General features: G+C 41.3%; 1 protein-coding gene across 5 annotated transcripts in view; it reads left to right on the forward strand.

Annotated features, from left to right (window-relative positions):
- Positions 1–13,755, forward strand: part of SPG21 (SPG21 abhydrolase domain containing, maspardin) — a 57,895-nt gene extending 44,140 nt beyond the window's left edge. For 4 of the 5 annotated variants that reach the window (XM_060095246.1, XM_060095244.1, XM_060095242.1 and 1 more), the window contains exons 9-10: positions 11,426–11,566; positions 13,062–13,755. In XM_060095246.1, coding sequence (XP_059951229.1) covers positions 11,426–11,566; positions 13,062–13,178 — 258 coding nt within the window. In that variant the 3' untranslated portion in view covers positions 13,179–13,755. The remainder of the gene's footprint in view (positions 1–11,425; positions 11,567–13,061) is intronic. The other variant, XM_060095247.1, reaches the window with a different exon arrangement.
- The last annotated feature ends 7,297 nt before the right edge of the window (positions 13,756–21,052 follow it).

Consider the following 21,052-nt stretch of genomic DNA (forward strand, 5'->3'; position numbering starts at 1 on the left):
ATGGCTGTGCCCACCATAGGGCCCAGCTCCACCCACACATGGGCAGGCACCAGTGCCTGGGCCACAGTCCCACATTCCAAGGAGTCTGCTCTACCCTCCAGACCAGTCTTACCCACAAGGGAGCAGACACCAACAGCAAGAAAACCACAGCTCCACAGCCCATGGACCCGGACACTCCACCAACAAGTCAGATCCTGCACTAGGACCAGCTGGGCCTGGCCACACCACTAGCAGGCCAACACAAACTTCAGGATGCTCTGGAGTCTGCACTCAACCATGTCAGGAATGGGCCTCACCCACCAGCGACCTGACACCAGCTCAGGGACCCCTGGTCACCGGGACTAGATTCCAGGATCTGGCTCTGCCTACCGGTAGGATGGCACTAGCCCCAGGACCTGGGTTCCCCCACCAGTGGGTGGGCAACAGCCCCAGAGTCTGCTGGACCTTGACTCTGCCGACCAGTGCCTAGCACTAGTCCCGGGCCTCCTGGGTTCCACATTCAGCCACCACATCACCTGGTTCCACCAACCAATGGTCAGCACCCCACACACAAGGCAAGGCCTGGGAATCAACTGAACCAGGGGCCAATCAAGCCTACCAAACTACCGACACAGCCTGCCACAACAGAGGGACCCATGCAGCCCTCATAGAGTGAACCCCTAGAGGACATGCAGCTTGGGTAACAAGAAGGGGATGCATTGCTGGGATGCATAGGACGTCTCCTACAAAAGGCCGCTTCTCCAGGGAGGGGAAATGTTACCAACCTGCCAGATACATAAAAATAAAAACAACTCAGCAAAATGAGGCAACAGAGGAGTATTTTCTAAACGAAGGAACAAGATAAAACCCCAGAGGAAAAACTAAACAAAGTGGAGATATGCAGTTCTACTCAAGAAAGAGTTCAGGGTAGTGATCATAAAAATGATCAAAGAACACGGGAGGAGAGTGGATAAACAGAAAATCTGGAAGTTTTAAACAAAGAGTTGGAAAATATAAAGAACCAAACAGAGATGAGAATACAATAACTGAAATGAAAAATGTACTAGAAGAAACCAACAGTAGACTAAATGGGACAGAGGAATGATCAGTGATCTGGAAGATGGAGAAGTGGAAATCGCTGAAGCTGAGCAGAAAACATAATGAAAAGAAATGAGGACAATTTAGGAGACCTCTGGGACAACATCAAGTGTGGTAATATAGAGGTCCAAGAAGGAGGAAACAGAGAAAAGGGAGCTGAGAACAAACTTGAAGACATAATAGCTGAAAACTGGCCTAAAATGGGCCAGGAAACAAACCTCCAATCCAGGAAGTACAGAGTCCCCACGGGATTAACCCAAAGAGAAACACACCAAGACACATTGTAATCAAAATGGCAGAAATTAGAGATGGGGAGAATATTAAAAGCAGCAAGGGAAAAACAACAAATGAAATACAAATAAAGTCCCATAAACCTATCAGCTGACTTTTCAGCAGAAACTCTGTAGGCCAGTAGGGAATGGCACAATATACTTAAACTGATGAAAGGGAAAAACCTACAACAACCAAGAATACCCAGCAAGGCTCTCATTCAGATTTGATGGAGAGATCAAAAGCCTTACAGACAAGCAAAAGCAAAAAAAGTTCAGCACCACCAAACAAGAAACGTTAAAGGAACTTCTCTAAGCAAAAAATAAAAGGCCACAACAGGAAACCCGAAAATCATGAAAGGAAAAACCTCATTGGTAAATGCAAACAGTAAAGGCAGGAAATCACCCACACACAAAGCTAGTAGGAAGGTTAAAACACAAAAGTAGTAAAATCTACCTCCACAGTAAGCAGTAAAGAGATACACAAAACAATTAGATGTAAAACATAATATCAAAAACAGTAAACATGAGGGGAGGAGAGTACAAATGCAGGGTTGTTAAAAGGCATTGGAAATTAAGAGATCAGCAACTTAAAACAATCACATATATATATCAGTTGCTATATAAAAACCTCATAGGGGACTTCCCTGGTGGTCCAGTGGCTAAGACTCTGTGCTCCCAATGCAGGGAGCCCAGGTTCGATCCCTGGTCAGGGAGTTAGATCCCACATGCATGCTGCAATGAAGATCCCACATGCCACAACTAAGACGTGGCGCAGCCAAAATAAATAAATAAATCTTAAAAAAAAAAATCTCATGGTAATCACATACAAGATCTGTAATAGACACACACACTCAAAAAGAAAAAGGAATCCAAACAACACTAAAGATAGTCATCAAATCACAAGAGAACAAAAGAAGAAAGGAACAAAAAAGACCTATAAAAATAACCCAAAACAATTAACAAAATGGCAATGAGAACATACATATCCGTAATTATTTTAAATGTAAATGGACTAAATGCTCCAATCAAAAGAGTAGCTGAATGAATAAAAAAACAAGACCCACATATATGCTGGCTACAAGAGACTCACTTGAGATGTAAAGACACACACAAAATGAAAGTGAGGAGATGGAAAAAGGGGATGAAAATATTTCCATTCCATGCAAATGGAAATCAAAAGAAAACCAAGGTAGCAATACTCATATCAGACAAAATAGACTTTAAAATAAAGATTGTTACAAGAGATAAAGGAGGACATTACATAAAGAACAAGGGATCAATCCAAGAAAAAGATACACCAATTGTAAATATATATGCACCCAACATAGGAGCACCTAAATACATAAAGCAAACATTAATGGACATAAAGGCAGAAATTGATAGTAACAATAATAATAGGGGAACTTACCACACTAACATCAATGGACAGAACATCCAGAGAATCAATAAGGAAACACTGGCCTTAAATGACACATTAGACCTATTGAACTTAATAGAGATATATAGAACATCCCATAAAAAGCAGTAGAATACACATTCAAGTGCTCATGGAACATTCTCCAGGATAGATCACATGCTAGGCCAGAAAACAATCCTTGGTAAATTTAAGAAAATTGAAATCATATCGAGCAACTTTTCCAGCCACAATGCTATGAAACTAGAAGTCAACTGCAAGAAAAAAAAAAACCTGCAAAAAACACAAACAGGTGGAGGCTAAATAATATGCTACTAAACAAGCACTGAATAAGTCAAAGAGGAAATAAAAAATACCTAGAGACAAATGAAAATGGAAACACAATGATCCAAAAATGGGTGCAGCAAAAGCAGCTGTACGAGGGAAGTTTATAGCAATACAAGCTTACCTAAGGAAACAAGAAAAATCTCAAACAACCTGACATTACACGTAAAGGAACTAGAAAAAGAACAACAAACAAAACCCCAAGTCAATAGAAGAAAAGAAATTGTAAATCAGAGCAGAAATAAATGAAATAGAGATTTAAAAAATATCAATGAAACTAAGAGCTAGTTCTTTCAAAGGCTAAAATTGATAAACCTTTAGCCACACTCATCAAGAAAAAAGAGGGAGGGCCCAAATCAATAAAATCGGTAATGAAAAAGGAGAAGTTACAGCCAACACCACAGAAATACAAAGGATCATAAGAGACTACTACACACAAGTATATGCTAATAAAATGAACAAACCAGAAAAAATGGACAAATTCCTAGAAATATACAACTTCCCAAGACTGAACCAGGAATAAACAGAAAATATGAACAGATCAATTACCCATAATGAAACTTAATCAGAAACTATAAAAAATCCCAACAGCAACACCAAAGTCCAGGACCATGTGGCTTCACTGGAGAATTCTACCAAACATTTCTACAAGAGTTAACACCTATCCTTCTGAAACTCTTCCAAAAACTGCAGAGGAAGGAATACTTCCAAACTCATTCTATGAGGCCAGCATCACCCGGATACCAAAACCAGACAAAGATACCACAAAAAAAGAAAATTGCTGGACAATATCACTGATGAATATAAATGCAAAAACCCTCAACAAAATATTAGCAAACCAAATCCAATGATACATTAAAAGAATCATATAATATAATCAAGTGGGATTTATCTCAGGGATGCAAAAATGTTTCAATATTCACAATCAATCAATGTGATACACCACATTAACAAACTGAAGAATGAAAACCATATAATCATCTCAATAGATTCAGAAAAAGCTTTTGATAAAAACTCAATATCCAAGCTTCCCTGGTGGCGCAGTGGTTGAGAGTCCGCCTGCCGATGCAGGGGACGCGGGTTCGTGCGCCAGTCCAGGAAGATCCCACTCGCCACGGTGTGGCTTGGCCCGTGAGCCATGGCCACTGAGCATGCACGTCCGGAGCCTGGGCTCTGCAACAGGAGAGGCCACAGCACGGAGAGGCCCATGTACCGCAAAACAAACAAACAAAAAAAAGAAACCCCTCAATATCCATTTATGATAAAAAACTCTCCAGAAAGTGGGCATAGAGGGAAACATAACTCAACATAATAAAGGCCATATATAACAAGCCCACTACTAACATCATGCTCAACAGTAAAAAGCTGAAAGCATTTCCTTTAAGATCAGGAACAAGACAAGCATGCCCACTCTTGCCACTTTTATTCAACATGGTATTGCAAGTCCTAGCCATAACAATCACACAAGAAAAGAAAAGTAATCCAAATTGAAAAGGAAGAAGTAAAACTGTCATTTTTTGGATAAAACATGATTCTATACATAGAAAATCCTAAAGACACCACCAGAAAACTGACAGGGCTCATCAATTAATTCACTAAAGTTGCAGGGTACAAAATTAATATACAGAAATCTGTTGCATTTCTAAACACTAAGAACGAACTATTAGAAAGAGAAATTAAGGAAACAATTCATTTACTGTCACATCAAAAAGAGTAAAATAGGAATAAAGCTACCTAAGGAGATAAAAGACCTGTACTCAGAAAACTAACTATAAGACGCTGATGAAAGAAGTTGAAGATGACACAGACAGATGGAAAGATAGACCACATTCATGGATTGCTAGAATTAATATTGTTAAAATGACCATAGTACCCAGGTGATCTACAGATTCAATGCAAACCCCATCAAAATACCAGGGGCATTTTTCACAGAACTAAAACAAACACTTTTAAAATTTGTGTGGAAACACAAAAGACCACAAGAAGTCAAAACAATCTTGAGAAAGAAGATCAGAGCTGGAGGAATCATGTTCCATGGCTTCAAATTATACTACAAAGATACAGTAATAAAAACAATAATGTACTAGCACAAAAACAGACACATAGATCAATGGAACAGAACAGAAAGCCCAGAAATAAACTAACACACCTATGGTCAATTAATCTATGCAAAAGGAGATAAGAATATACAATGGATAAAAGTCTCTTCAATAAGTGGTCCTGGAACAAATGGGGCTTAATGAAACTTAAAAGCTTTTACACAGCAAAGGAAACTATAAACAAGATGAAAAGACAACCCTCAGAATGGGAGAAAATATTTGCAAACAAATCAACGGACAAAGGATTAATCTCCAAAATATATAAATAGCACATGCAGCTCAATATTAAAAAAAATAAACAACCCAATCAAAAAATGGGCAGAAGACCTAAATAGACATTTCTCCAAAGAAGGCATACAGATGGCCAAGAGGTACATGAAAATCTGCTCAACGTCACTAATTATTAGAGAAATGCAAATCAAAACTACAGTGAGGTATCACCTCACACCAGTTAGAATGGGCATCATCAGAAAATCTACAAACGACACGGCGGAGCAACTAAGCCCATGCGCCACAACTAAGCCTGCGCTCTAAAGTCTGCGAGCCACAACTACTGAGCCAGTGTGTCAAAATGACTGAAGCTCTCGTGCCTAGAGCCCGTGCTCTGCAACAAAAGAAGGCATCACAATGAGAAGCCCGGGTGCCATAATGCACTTAGCAAATCCCCGTCAGCAGTCTGTGATGCACACAGGTGAACAGAACTCTCAAAATCAGCCTGGAGCTAGTGAGTAGGCAATGCAAAGACACTCACCAGGAGCTTCTGCCTTCCCTTACCTGTTTTTCCCTTAGATCCAAGCCCCAGGGCAAATTCAGACAAACAGATACACCCTCTTGGGATGTCCGCTCTAAGATGCTCCCTGGACTGTGGCGCTTCAGGAGCTCAGGTGTCCACCTTTCCTCTAACCACCTGTCCTAGACCTTTGCACAGCCTGCTCTGTCAGGCACCTGTCTCACACCATGTGTGCCCTGCCCTGCACTAGGATCGCTCTCTCTGAAGCAAGTGTGGAAGACTGGGTCACCTGCTGACCTCCTATATCGACGATAAAGGGCACAGGAAAGCAGAGACCAGATCTGTAACAAGTCTTCCACAACAATGCCTTTCAAACTCAACTCTTCAGGATCCTCCAGGACTGCACTTGGCAAACTTTAGAGTTTTTAAAAATCACCAGAAGAGATTGCTAAAACAGACTGCTGGATGCCACCTCCAAAGATTCTGATGCAACAGCTCTGCAGTGGAGCCCAGGAATCTGTATTTCTAACGAGTTTCCAGGTGATGCTGATACAGCTGCCCCAGGTACCACCTTTTAAGCAGCAGGTGCTAAGATACTCTTTGCTGATTTCCAAGGTTTCCAGGGGCTCCGGTTTGTACAGAATTTCCTTCTGGTTCCTTCTCATGTCCCTGACCTCCAAGAGTTAGGGCTGCCTCAAGATTCAGTCCAGAAAGTTCTTCTCTATCTCGACTCATCACTCTCTTGGTGAACACATTCAACTTCATGACTTCAAAGTGCATCCATATGCTGACGACTCAATGCCAACTTGATGGCTCCAGTTGGGTGTCTAAAAGGTGTCTCAAACATGCCCCAAAACAAACTCCATATTTGCCTCTAGAGGTCCCTCTACCCTTTCTATTGAGCAGGCGATATATTCTGGAGCAATCCTTGATTTCTCTGTTTTTCATACTCCACATACAATCAGCAGCAAGAACCTTCAAATTACAGCCAGACTCAGACCAATTCTTCTTGCTGTCACCATCCAAACCACCATCTTCTCTGCCTGAAATACTCCAGTAGCCTCCTAACTAGTCTCTCTGATTCTATTCCAGTCCCGCGTGCAAGTCTATTTCCTACAAAGCAGCCAGAGTGGTCTCTCTCTTTTTTGTTTTAGTTAAAAAATACTTGATTGTTAAAAAGTGCTAGCCATCATAAAAAATATATAGAAAAGAAAGAAAATCTAAAATGACAAATGCTGGAGAGGGTATGGAGAAAAGGGACTCCTCTTGCACTGTTGGAGGGAATGTAAATTGATACAGCCACTATGGAGAACAGTATGGAGGTTCCTTAAAAAACTAAAAATAGAAGTACCATATGACCCAGCAATCCCACTACTGGGCATATACCCTGAGAAAACCATAATTCAAAAAGACACATGCACCCCAATGTTCATTGCTGCACTATTTACAATAGCCAGGTCATGGAAGCAACCTAAATGCCCATCGACAGACAAATGGATAAGGAAATATGGTACATATATACAATGGAATATTACTCAGCCATGAAAGGTACGAAATTGGGTCATTTGTAGAGACGTGGATAGAGCTAGTGATTGTTATATAGAGTGAAGTAAGTCAGTAAGAGAAAAACAAATATTGTCTATTAACGCATATATGTGAAATCTAGAGAAACGGTACAGATGAACCATTTTGCAAGGCAGAAATAGACACAGATGTAGAGAACAAACGTATGGACACCAAGGGGGTAAAGCCGGGGGGTGGTGGGATGAATTGGGAGATTGGGATTGACATATATACACTAATATGAATAAAATAGATAACAAATAAAAACCTGCTGTATAAAAAAATTAAATTAAAAAAAAACAAAAAAGAACAGGGCAAAGTGAAAAAATAAAAATAAATAGTCCTGGGAAAACCAGGCAGCTTCATGTAAAAGAATAAAATTAGGACACTGTCTAACACCATATACAAAAATACACCCAAAATGGATTAAAGACCTAAATGTAAGGCGGGAGGCTATAAAACTCCTAGAAGAAAACATAGGCAGAACACTCTTTGACTTAAATCATAGCAATATTTTTTGGGGTCTGTCCCCTAAAGCAAAGGACAAAAAAGCAAAAACAAACAAATGGGACTTAAATAAACTTAACAGCTTTTGCACAGCAAAGGAAACCATCGACAAAATAAAAAGACAGCCTACTTAATGGGAGAAAATATTTGCAAACCATGCAAATGATAAGGGCTTAATATCCAAAATATTTATACAGCTCAGACAGCCCAACATAAAAAACAAACAACCAGATTGAAAAATGGGCAGAAGACCTGAATAGACATTTTTCCAAAGAAGACATGCTGATGGCCAACAGACACAGGAAAAGATGCTCAAGATCATTAATTATCAGAGAAATGCAAATCAAAACCACAATGATGTATCATACGTCACTACTGTTAGAATGGCTATCATCAAAAAGAACACAGGGGGCCTCCCTGGTGGCGCAGTGGTTGAGAGTCCGCCTGCCGATGCAGGGGATACGGGTTCGTGCCCCGGTCTGGGAGGATCCCATATGCCGCGGAGCGGCTGGGCCCGTGAGCCATGGCCGCTGAGCCTGCGCGTCCGGAGCCTGTGCTCCGCAACGGGAGAGGCCACAACAGTGAGAGGCCCGCATACCGCAAAAAAAAAAAAAAAAAAAAAGAACACAAATAACAAATGTTGGTGAGGATGTGGAGAAAAGGGAACCCTAAGACACTGTTGGGGGGAATGTAAATTGATGCAGCCACTGTAGGAAACAACATTGAAGTTTCTCAAAAAACTAAATATAGAACTACCACATGATCCAGCAATTTCACTACTGGGTATCTACCTGAAAAAACAAAAACATTAATTCGAAAAGATACATACACACCATGTTCATAGCAGCATTATTTACAATTGCTAAGATATGGAAGCAACCTAAATGTCCATCAGCAGACAAATGGATAAAGAAAATATACACACAATGGAACACGACTCAGCCATGAAAAAAAGAAGGAATTTTGCCATTTGCAGCAACATGGATGGACCTGCAGGGTATCATGCTTAGTGAAATGAGTCAAAGAAAGAAAAATACTGTATGATATCACTTACATGTGGAGTCTAAAAATTAAAACCACCTACTGAATATAACATAAAGGAAAGAGACTCACGGATATAGAGAACAAACTAGTGGTTACCAGTGGGAAGGGGAAGGGGCAAGATAGGGGTAGGGGATTAACAGGTACAAACTATTATATATAAAAATAAATAAGTTATAAGAATATACTGTACAGCACAGGCAATATAGCCAATATGTTATAATAAGTATAAATGGAGTATAGCTTTTAAAAATTGTGAATTATATGTACACCTAAAAGTTATATAATATTCTACATCAACGATACATCAATTAAAAAAAGTTACCTCAGTTCTGTGCTGTCAGTCCCTCCACCTCCCTCCTCAGAGACACAAGGGAGGATCAAGATGGCGGAGTAGGAGGACATAGAGCTCACCTGCCCCCCACAAACACATCAAAAATACATCTACATGTGGAACAATTGTGTGGAAAACCAACTGGAAACTGGCAGAAGAACTCCTATATAACCAAACCTGTAAGAAAGATTTCCACGTAACTGGGTGAGACAGGTAAAAAAGCCATTGGATTCGGACCTGCACTCTTGGATTGGAACCCTCGCCCTGGAGAGCAAGCAAGTTGAGCCACAACCTGGGTATCCCAGTCCTGGGGGTCTTGCATGGAGGACACAAGCCCACTTGCCTGCTGGGAAATCCACTGGGACAGACAGAAGGGCTGGAGAAGCCTGGACTCCACTCACAAGGACTATGCTCATGCTGGCTCACTAACCATCAGGGCAGAGAGAGCCTTGCACTGGCTGCTGCCACCTCTCCACACTTCCCAGTCCAAAGGGGTCAACACCTCAGCTCTGCCCACTCCACACCACAGCTTAGCGCTGGATATGGCAGACATGACCTGAGAGAAGTCTGCCACAGAGGCAGCCCAGATCTCTGGTGGGCGGTGCCGCCACCTCAATTCCTGCAGCCACACATCACAACCCCCAGCCTCAGCCTGCTCCACAGCACAGCCTTGCAGTAGATCTGAGACAAACACAACTGAGAAAGGGACACGACCTTGGGCGGCTTCTGAGCAGAACTGTGGATGCATACACAGGGAGCACATAGGTCCCCTGTGACTGCATGGGCCTCACTTGCTCCAGCAACTACCTCATTTGCAGCAGGGCACGTGCCCAAAGGCAGCAGAGCCTGACTGAACCCAACCCTCAGGGCTTCTACTTCAACAACGGAGGAGCAGACCCCACTCCGACAGAGCTGTGACGGCCGTGGAGCAGAGGGGAAGTCCTGCCTCACACCCCGCACAGGCTTTAGATGCTCAACACCAACCACACACCCCTATCAAGGGGATAACGGCCAGCACTTCCTGAGGGAAGATGTGGCTGTCATCCATTCCGAACCAGCCCTCGCACCACAAACACTGGACACACACGGTCTACACATGGACACTCCCACAAAAAAATGCCTCTTCAGCACCACAGTAGATAACTGTTTCTCCTAAATTCATAGAGACAGAGAACGTTAAGTCAAATGAAAAGACAGAGGAATTACTCCCAATTAAAAGAGCAATAGGTAAAGCAGAAACTAATAAATAAATAAATAAATAAATAAAAGAGCAAGAGATATCCTCTGAAAGAATAATGAAACAGAGCTCACCAGTCAACTAGACACCGAGTTCAAAAATGTGGTAATAAAAATGCTAACTGAATTAAGAAAGATTATCGATAGAAACACAGATCACTGTAACAAGGAACTAGAAGCTACAAAGATGAACCAATCAAAAATAGACAATTCAGGGACTTCCTTGGTGGTGCAGTGGTTAAGAATCCACCTGTCAATGCAGGGGACACAGGTTCAAGCCTTGGTCCAGGAAGATCCCACATGACACAGAGCAACTAAATCCATGCGCCACAACTCCTGAGCCTGCACTCTAGAGCCCGCAAGCCACAAGTACTGAGCCCATAGGCCACAACTACTGAAGCTCATGCACCTAGAGCCCGTGCTCCACAAGAGAAGCCACTGCAATGAGAAGCCACACACCACAACAAAGAGTAACTCCCACTCGCCTCAACTAGAGAAAGCCCCCACACAGCAACGATGAGCCAACGCAGCCAAAAAAAAAAAAAAACAGATTGCTATTAATATTCTGTTAATTTAGTTAACTATGTTTGAGGACAAAGGAAATTCATGGTAGAATGTTTTCCACTAAACAATGCATGAGACAATTGGCAATAAAATCTGTATTAATGTTTTCCATTGGAGTTAGAGTCACCAGGGATGAGCAAGAGGGCTCTAGAAGGGTTCAGCCATGTCTCTTGAAAGGAATGCTTGGCGGGGGTGGTTGGGCACTTTGCTAAATGTGAAAAGAACACATTGAAATAACAGTTTGGGCCTCATGTTCTTTTAAAGGTGTTTGACCAGAGTGCACTTTCAACTGAAGCTAAAGAAGAAATGTACAAACTGTATCCTAATGCCTGGAGGGCTCACCTGAAAACAGGAGGCAATTTCCCATACCTGTGCAGAAGTGCAGAGGTGAATCTCTATGTACATGTAGGTCCTAGGTTGCAACACAGAGCACTTTGAACCCAGAGTCTGGTTTGAACCATAAAGTTAGGTTTTTTTTGGTGGTCGAGTAAGAGAACTACAGAATTCTCCGTAGGAATGAAGCATTGACTTGATAAAGGTGGTCTACATTAGTAACTTACAGGAGAATTCAAGCATATTAGAGACACCTGGGGGACTCTATGCCCACTATCCCTTTTCTAAGAACCACAGGCCTGAACTGACACACTGAAGCAGACGTTTGGTACAATGGGACCTTGGCTCCTGGGCGCAATGAATTCAGCCAGAGCAGGACACCTGATTTAAATGGAGTCAATCTGAATCCCATGAAGTGACTTCTTGGTCTAATTTTAATGCATTAAAACACAAGCACACACACACGCACCACTTCTTCTAATACCTGCCTAAATGGATATTAGAATAGTGGTGAGAAATGGTTTCTTTGCAATTTGGCAAGTAGTATCAACAGCCTTAAAAAACGAGTCACGTTCTTTGATCCTGTTGTCCACGTGTGGCAACAGATCCTGAGGAGAGGATCATAAATACAAAAACACTTGATTCCCAGAGATAGTCATTACGGTGTTAGAACAACAGAGGATGGGAAGGACCTGGTTCATAGCAGCAGAGGGGAACGGTGAACACCTACTGGTGAAGCAGCATGTGGCAATTTAAGATGTTAATAACAATTTGTAGTTACCTGGAAAGACTGGTTACATATTAAGTGAGGAACAAACATCCCAAATTCTGGTTTTGTGGTTTTGGTTTGTGTTTTTTTTGTTGTTTTTTTTTTTCCCTGCGTTGGGTCTTCATTGCTGCACGTGGGCTTTCTCTGGTTGAAGCAAGCAGGGGCTACTCTTCATCGTAGTGCACGGGCTTCTCATTGCGGTGGCTTTTCTTGTTGTAGAGCACAGGCTCTAGGCACGCAGTCTTCAGTATTTGTGGTGCATGCTCTCAGTAGCTGTGGCTTGCAGGCTCTAGAGCACAGGCGCAGTAGTTGTGGCGCACGGCCTAGTTGCTCCACAGCATGTTGGAGCTTCCTGGACCAGGGCTTGAACCCATGTCCCCTGCATTCGCAGGCAGATTCTTAACCACTGCACTGCCAGGAAAGTCCCCAAATTGTGGTTTATAAAAATTGTTGGACTTTTCTGTTTTCTAATTTTTCTACTTAGTATGTATTACTCTAATATTTTAGTGTATATATTTATTTTTATTGAGGTATAGTTGATTTACAATATTAGTTTCAGGTGTTCTATATAGTGATTCAACATTTTTAGAGATATTACATTTAAAGTTACTATAAAATATTGGCTATATTCCCTGTGCTGTACAATATATTTTTCTAGCTTATTTTATACGTAGTAGTTTGTACCTTTTAACCCCCTGACCTTATCTTGCCCATTCCCCCAGTACTCTGTAATTTTAGAACTAGGAACCATTAATACACAACAGTGATGTTTAAAATAATTATTCTGCATTTCTGCAGATACATTTGCTGCAATTCCATGGAACCAAATATGCGGCTATAGACCCATCGATGGTCAGTGCTGAGGAGCTCGAGGTGCAGAAAGGCAACCTTGGCATCAGTCAGGAGGAGCAGTAGCCGTTAGAGTTGGCTGTTAGTGATGAGTGATCCAGGGTGTTCGTACAATCAGTGACATCAGTGCCCACCAGTCGGCCTCTCTCTTCGGTTTGTCAGGTTCACCGGTTATCACTGTGTTTGGAACTAGGACTGATTGTCATCTTCGTGACAGGCGGCAGCTCTTCTAAGCCAGTGTAACTATTCCCTCTTCAGTATTTTTTTTAGCTTTTGAACTTAAAGAAGTACTTTTGAAGATTCCCATTTTAAGAATTGTGAAAATTTTGCTACCAAAGTCTTCACCACTCTGTTGTTAAGTGAATGTTAATTTCTGAATTTGGGGATTCTGTGGATTTTTTTCCTTTCCTTTCTTCCTGTTATTTGCTGTAAATCCTGCACATCCACATAGTGTATCAGAAGGACATTGGTTATTTTTATGTTTTCTTGGTTACAATGTAACAGAGTGCCAAGGCTGTCACCCACTGTTTGCTCTCCTGCAAATGAACTACTTCTAATTTCCAGTTAAGCAAATTGTTTTCCGTTTTGGCTGTTGTCTTTCTACGCATTACAGTCTTTGGAATAAAAATTCAATTTGAGTGAATGGCTTTTGTGATTATCATAGCTGCCAACTGGGCTACCTACACATAGGACTCTCTGAGAAGCAGACTGGTGTTTGCCAAGCCTGTGTGTCTTTAGGTTTAGTTACTTAGTCTCTCTAAAGTGCAGTTTGCTCATTGTTAGATTCCAGAAACAATCCTTTATTGAGCTGCTGCTATGTGCAAGGTACTTTTCATACCTGCTTTCTTTTCCCCCTCAGTGGAAGACTTTAAACACACATAAAGTAGAGAAAATAGTATAATGAACTACATCCCCATTACCCAGTTTCAAAAATTATCAACTCATGGACTGTGTTGTATCACCTCTTACCCAACCCTCACTTTTTCCACACATACTCCTATGACTGAATTATTTTAAGGCAATTTCTGATACCTTATTTCATCTGTACATTACTATATGTACCTTCAAGAGATAAAATAATGCCATTATCACACTAAAAAATTCACCAATAATTCCTTCATACTAACATCCAGTCAATGTTCTTATTTGTGATTATCTCATAAATGTCTTTTTACAGTGGACTTGTTCTAATCAGCTTCCAAAGTTGACACTTTGGAAAGACCAGAGACTACCAAAAAGGTGTTCTACAACTAAAGATAATATAAAGAAGGAACCACAACAAGACGGGCAGGAGGGGTGGAGTCGCAATATAGCCAAGTCCCATACCCCCAGGTTGGGGACCGACATACGGGAGAATTGCAATTGCAGCGCTTCTCCCAAAAGAGGGTTCCAAGCCCCAAGTCAGGCTCCCCATCCCAAGGGTCCTTCACTGGCAAGATGAGCACCCAGAGCATTTGGCTTTAAAAGGCAAAAGGGGCTTACTTTAATGAGTACCAGAGGGCTGGCGGAAACAGAGACTTCACTCTCAAAGGCCTCACAGAAAATCTCACATGCCCCAGGACCCAGGGCAGGAGCAGTGATTATATAGGAGCCTGGGTCAGACCTACATGCTGCTCTTAGAGAATCTCCTGGAGAGGCAGGACGCAACTGCAACTCACCCTAGGGACATAGTCACTGGCAGCAGCCATTCTTGGGTAGCTCATTCTACCATGTGGACACTGGTGCTGGCAAGTCATTATGCAATCCTCCCTCCAGCTTATTAGCTCCAGCACCAAGCCTGGCCCTGGCCCAACAGCCTATAGGCACTACTGCTGGGATACCTTAGGCCAAGCAACTGACTGGGTGGGGACACAGCTCCACCCACCATCAGATAGGCTGCCTTGAGACCCCATGAGCCCCCAGCCACCTCTGGACATGGCCTTGCCCACCATAGGGCCCAGCTCCACCCACCCATGGGCAGGCACCAGTGCCTGGGCCACAGTCCCACATTCCAAGGAGTCTGCTCTACCCTCCAGACCAGTCTCACCCACCAGGGAGCAGACACCAACAGCAGGAAAACCACAGCTCCACAGCCGATGGACATGAACACTCCACCATCAGGCCAGATCCTGCACTAGGACCAGCTGGGCCTGGCCACACCACTAGCAGGCCAACACAAACTTCAGGATGCCCTGGACTCTGCACTCAACCATGTCAGGAATGGGCCTCACCCACCAGTGACCTAACACCAGCTCAGGGACCCCTGGTCACCGGGACTAGATTCCAGGATCTGGCTCTGCCTACCCGTAGGGTGGCACTAGCCCCAGGACCTGGGTTCCCCCACCAGTGGGTGGGCAACAGCCCCAGAGTTTCCTGGACCTTGACTCTGCCGACCAGTGCCTAGCACTAGTCCCGGGCCTCCTGGGTTCCACAGTCAGCCACCACGTGACCTGGTCCCACCAACCAGCGGTTAGCACCCCCCGCACAAGGCAAGGCCTGGCAATGAACTGAACTGGGGGCCAATCAAGCCTACCAAACTACCCACACAGTCTGCCACAACAGAGGGACCCATGCAGCCCTCATAGGGTGAACCCCTAGAGGACATACAGCTTGGGTAACAAGAGGGGGATGCGTTGCTGGGATGCATAGGACGTCTCCTACAAAAGGCCACTTCTCCAGGGTGGGGAAATGTAACCAACCTGCCAGATACATAAAAACAAAAACAACGATTCGACAAAATGAGGCAACAGAGGAGTATTTTCCAAACGAAGGAACAAGATAAAACCCCAGAAGAAAAACTAAGCAAAGTGGAGATATGCAGTCTACTCAAGTAATAGTTCAGGGTAGTGATCATAAAAATGATCAAAGAATACAGGAAAACTGGATAAACAGTGAGAGAATTTGGAAGTTTGAAACAAAGAGTTGGAAAATGTAAAGAACCAAATAGAGATGAAGAATACAATAACTGAAATGAAAAAGGTACTAGAAGGAACCAACAATAGACTAAATGGGACAGAGGAATGAATCAGTGAGCTGGAAGATGGAGAAGTGGAAATCACTGAAGCTGAAAAGAAAAAATAACGAAAAGAAATGAGGACAATTTAAGAGACCTCTGGGACAACATCAAGTGCGGTAATATGGAGTTCCAAGAAGGAGGAAACAGAGAAAAGGGAGCTGAGAACAAACTTGAAGACATAATAGCTGAAAACTGGCCTAAAATGGGACAGGAAACAAACATCCAATCCAGGAAGTAGAATCCCCACAGGATTAACCCAAAGAGAAACACACCAAGACACATTGTAATCAAAATGGCAGAAATTAGAGAGGGAGAGAATATTAAAAGCAGCAAGGGAAAAACAACAAATGAAATACAAATAAAGTCCCATAAACCTATCAGCTGACTTTTCAGCAGAAACTCTGTAGGCCAGTAGGGAATGGCACAATATACTTAAACTGATGAAAGGGAAAAACCTACAACAACCAAGAATGCCGAGCAGTCTGTCATTCAGATTTCATGGAGAGATCAAAAGCCTTACAGACAAGCAAAAGCAAAAACAGTTCGGCACCACCAAAAAACAAATGTTAAAGGAACTTCTCTAAGCAAAAAGAAAAGGCCACAACAGGAAACCCGAAAATCATGAAAGGAAAAATCTCATTGGTAAAGGCAAACAGTAAAGGCAGGAAATCACCCACACACAAAGTTAGTAGGAAGGTTAAAACACAAAAGTAGTAAACTCTACATCCACAGTAAGCAGTAAAGAGATACACAAAACAATTAGATGTAAAGCATAATATCAAAAACAGTAAACATGAGGGGAGGAGAGTACAAATGCAGGGTTGTTAAAAGGCATTGGAAATTAAGAGATCAGCAACTTAAAACAATCACATATATATATCAATTGCTATATAAAAACCTCATGGGGGACTTCCGGGTGGTCCAGTGGCTAAGACTCGGTGCTCCCAATGCAGGGAGCCCAGGTTCGATATCTGGTCAGGGAATTAGATCCCACATGCATGCTGCAATGAAGATCCCACGTGCTGCAACTAAGATGTGGCACAGCCAAAATAAATAAATAAATAGTAAAAACAAAAACCAAAAAAAAAAAAAAAAACCTCATGGTAATCACACACAAGATCTGTAATAGACACACACACTCAAAAAGAAAAAGGAATCCAAACATAACACTAAAGATAGTCATCAAATCACAAGAGAACAATAGAAGGAACAGAAAAGACTTATAAAAATAACCCAAAAACAATTAACAAAATGACAATAAGAACATACATATCCATAATTACTTTAAGTGTAAATGGACTAAATGTTCCAATCAAAAGACAGAGTAGCTGAATGAATAAAAAAACAGGACCCACGTATATGCTGGCTACAAGAGACTCACTTGAGATGTAAAGACACACACAAACTGAAAGTGAGGGGATAGAAAAAGGGGATGAAAATATTTCCATTCCATGCAAATGGAAATCAAAAGAAAGCCAAGGTAGCAATACTCATATCAGACAAAATAGACTTTAAAATAAAGACTGTTACAAGAGATAAAGGAGGACATTACATAATGAACAAGGGATCAATCCAAGAAAAAGATATACCAATTGTAAATACATATGCACCCAACATAGGAGCATCTAAATACATAAAGGAAACATTAATGGCTATAAAGGCAGAAATTGTAAGTAACAATAATAATAGGGGAACTTACCACACTAACATCAATGGACAGAACATCCAGAGAATCAATAAGGCATTGGAAATTAAGAGATCAGCAACTTAAAACAATCACACATATATATCAATTGCTATATAAAAACCTCATGGGGGACTTGCCTGGTGGTCCAGTGGCTAAGACATATTAGACCTAATGAACTTAATACATAAATATAGAACATCCCATAAAAAGCAGTAGAATACACATTCAAGTGCTCATGGAACATTCTCCAGGATAGATCACATGCTAGGCCAGAAAACAATCCTTGGTAAATTTAAGAAAATTGAAATCATATCGAGCAACTTTTCCAGCCACAATGCTATGAAACTAGAAGTCAACTGCAAGAAAAAAAACCTGCAAAAAACACAAGCAGGTGGAGGCTAAACAATATGCTACTAAACAAGCACTGAATAAATCAAAGAGGAAAGAAAAAATACCTAGAGACAAATGAAAATGGAAACACAATGATCCAAAAATCTATGGGATGCAGCAAAAGCAGTTGTAAGAGGGAAGTTTATAGCAATACAAGCTTACCTCAGGAAACAAGAAAAATCTCAAACAACCTGACATTACACGTAAAGGAACTAGAAAAAGAACAACAAGCAAAACCCCAAGTCGATAGAAGGAAAGAAACTGTAAATCAGAGCAGAAATAAATGAAAGAGATTTTTTAAAAATCAATGAAACTAACAGCTAGTTCTTTCAAAGGATAAAATTGATAAAACTTTAGCCACACTCATCAAGAAGAAAGAGGGAGGGCCCAAATCAATAAAATCAGAAGTGAAAAAGGAGAAGTTACAGACAACACCACAGAAATACAAAGGATCATAAGAGACTACTACAAACAAGTATATGCTAATAAAATGAAAAACCTAGAAGAAATAGACAAATTCCTAGAAATATACAACTTCCCAAGACTGAACCAGGAATAAATAGAAAATATGAACAGATCAATTACCCCTAATGAAACTGAGTAAGAAACTTTAAAAAATCCCAACAACAACAAAAAAGCCCAGGACCATGTGGCTTCACTGGAGAATTCTACCAAACATTTCTACAAGAGTTAACACCTATCCTTCTGAAACTATTCCAAAAAACTGCAGAGGGAGGAATACTCCCAAACTCATTCTATGAGGCCAGCATCACCCGGATTCCAAAACCAAAGATACCACAAAAAAAGAAAATTGCAGGCCAATATCACTGATGAATATAAATGCAAAAACCCTCAACAAAATATTAGCAAGACAAATCCAATGATACATTAAAAGAATTATATAATATAATCAAGTGAGATTTATCCCAGGGATGCAAAAATTGTTCAATATACACAATCAATCAGTGTGATACACCACATTAACAAACTGAAGAATAAAAACCATATGATCATCTCAATAGATTCAGAAAAAGCTTTTGATAAAAACTCAATATCCAGGTTTCCCCGGTGGCGCAGTGGTTGAGAGTCCGATTGCCGATGCAGGGGATGCGGGTTTGTGTCCTGGTCCGGGAAGATTCCACATGCCGCAGAGCAGCTGGGCTCGTGAGCCGTGGCCACTGAGCCTGCGTGTCCGGAGCCTGTGCTGCACAACCAGAGAGGCCACAGCAGTGAGAGGCCCGCGTACCGCAAAAAAATAACAAAACTCTATATCCATTTATGACAAAAAAAATTCTCCAGAAAGTGGGCATAGAGGGAAACATAACTCAACATAATAAAGGCCATATATGACAAGCCCACTACTAACATCATGCTCAACAGTAAAAAGCTGAAAGCATTTCCTCTAAGGTCAGGAACAAGACAAGCATGCCCACTCTTGCCACTTTTATTCAACATGGTATTGCAAGTCCTAGCCATAACAATCGCACAAGAAAAGAAAAGTAATCCAAATTGAAAAGGAAGAAGTAAAACTGTCATTTTTTGGATACAACATGATTCTATACATAGAAAATCCTAAAGACACCACCAGAAAACGGACAGGGCTCATCAATTAATTCACTAAAGTTGCAGGGTACAAAATTAATATACAGAAATCTGTTGCATTTCTAAACACTAAGAACGAACTATTAGAAAGAGAAATTAAGGAAACAATTCATTTACTGTCACATCAAAAAGAGTAAAATAGGAATAAAGCTACCTAAGGAGATAAAAGACCTGTACTCAGAAAACTAACTATAAGACGCTGATGAAAGAAGTTGAAGATGACACAGACAGATGGAAAGATAGACCACATTCATGGATTGCTAGAATTAATATTGTTAAAATGACCATAGTACCCAGGTGATCTACAGATTCAATGCAAACCCCATCAAAATACCAAGGGCATTTTTCACAGAACTAAAACAAACACTTTAAAAATTTGTATGGAAACACAAAAGACCACAAAAAGCCAAAACAATCTTGAGAAAGAAGAACAGAGCTGGAGGAATCATGCTCTGTGGCTACAAACTATACAACAAAGTTACAGTAATAAAAACAATACTGGCACAAAAACAGACACATAGATGAATGGAACAGAACAGAAAGCCCAGAAATAAACCAACACACCTATGGTCAATTAATCTATGCAAAAGGAGATAAGAATATACAATGGAAAAAAAGTCTCTTCAATAAATGGTCCTGGAACAAATGGGGCCTAATGAAACTTAAAAGCTTTTACACAGCAAAGGAAACTACAAACAAGATGAAAAGACAGCCCTCAGAATGGGAGAAAACATTTGCAAACAAATCAATGGACAAAGGATTAATCTCCAAAATATATAAATAGCTCATGCAGCTCAACATTAAAAAAAAAAAAACCCAATCAAAAAATGGGCAGAAGACCTAAATAGACATTTCTCCAAAGAAGACATACAGATGGCCAAGAGGTACATGAAAAGCTTCTCAACATCACTAATTATTAGAGAAATGCAAATCAAAACTACAATGAGGTATCACCTCACACCAGTTAGGATGGGCATCACCAGAAAATCTACAAACGACACCACGGAGCAACTAAGCCCACGCGCCACAACTAAGCCTGCGCTCTAAAGTCTGCGAGCCACAACTACTGAGCCCACGTGCCACAACGACTGAAGCCCTCGTGCCTAGAGCCCATGCTCTGCAACAAGAACAGCCATCGCAATGAGAAGCCCGTGCGCCACAACAAAGAGCAGTCCACACTCGCCGCAACTAGAGAAAGCCCACGTGCAGCAACAAAGACACAACGCAGCCAAAAATAAGTTACTTAATAATTTAAAAAAAAGAATA

Source organism: Mesoplodon densirostris, chromosome 4 (genome assembly GCF_025265405.1).
Source record: "Mesoplodon densirostris isolate mMesDen1 chromosome 4, mMesDen1 primary haplotype, whole genome shotgun sequence".
NCBI classification, from domain to species: domain Eukaryota; kingdom Metazoa; phylum Chordata; class Mammalia; order Artiodactyla; family Ziphiidae; genus Mesoplodon; species Mesoplodon densirostris.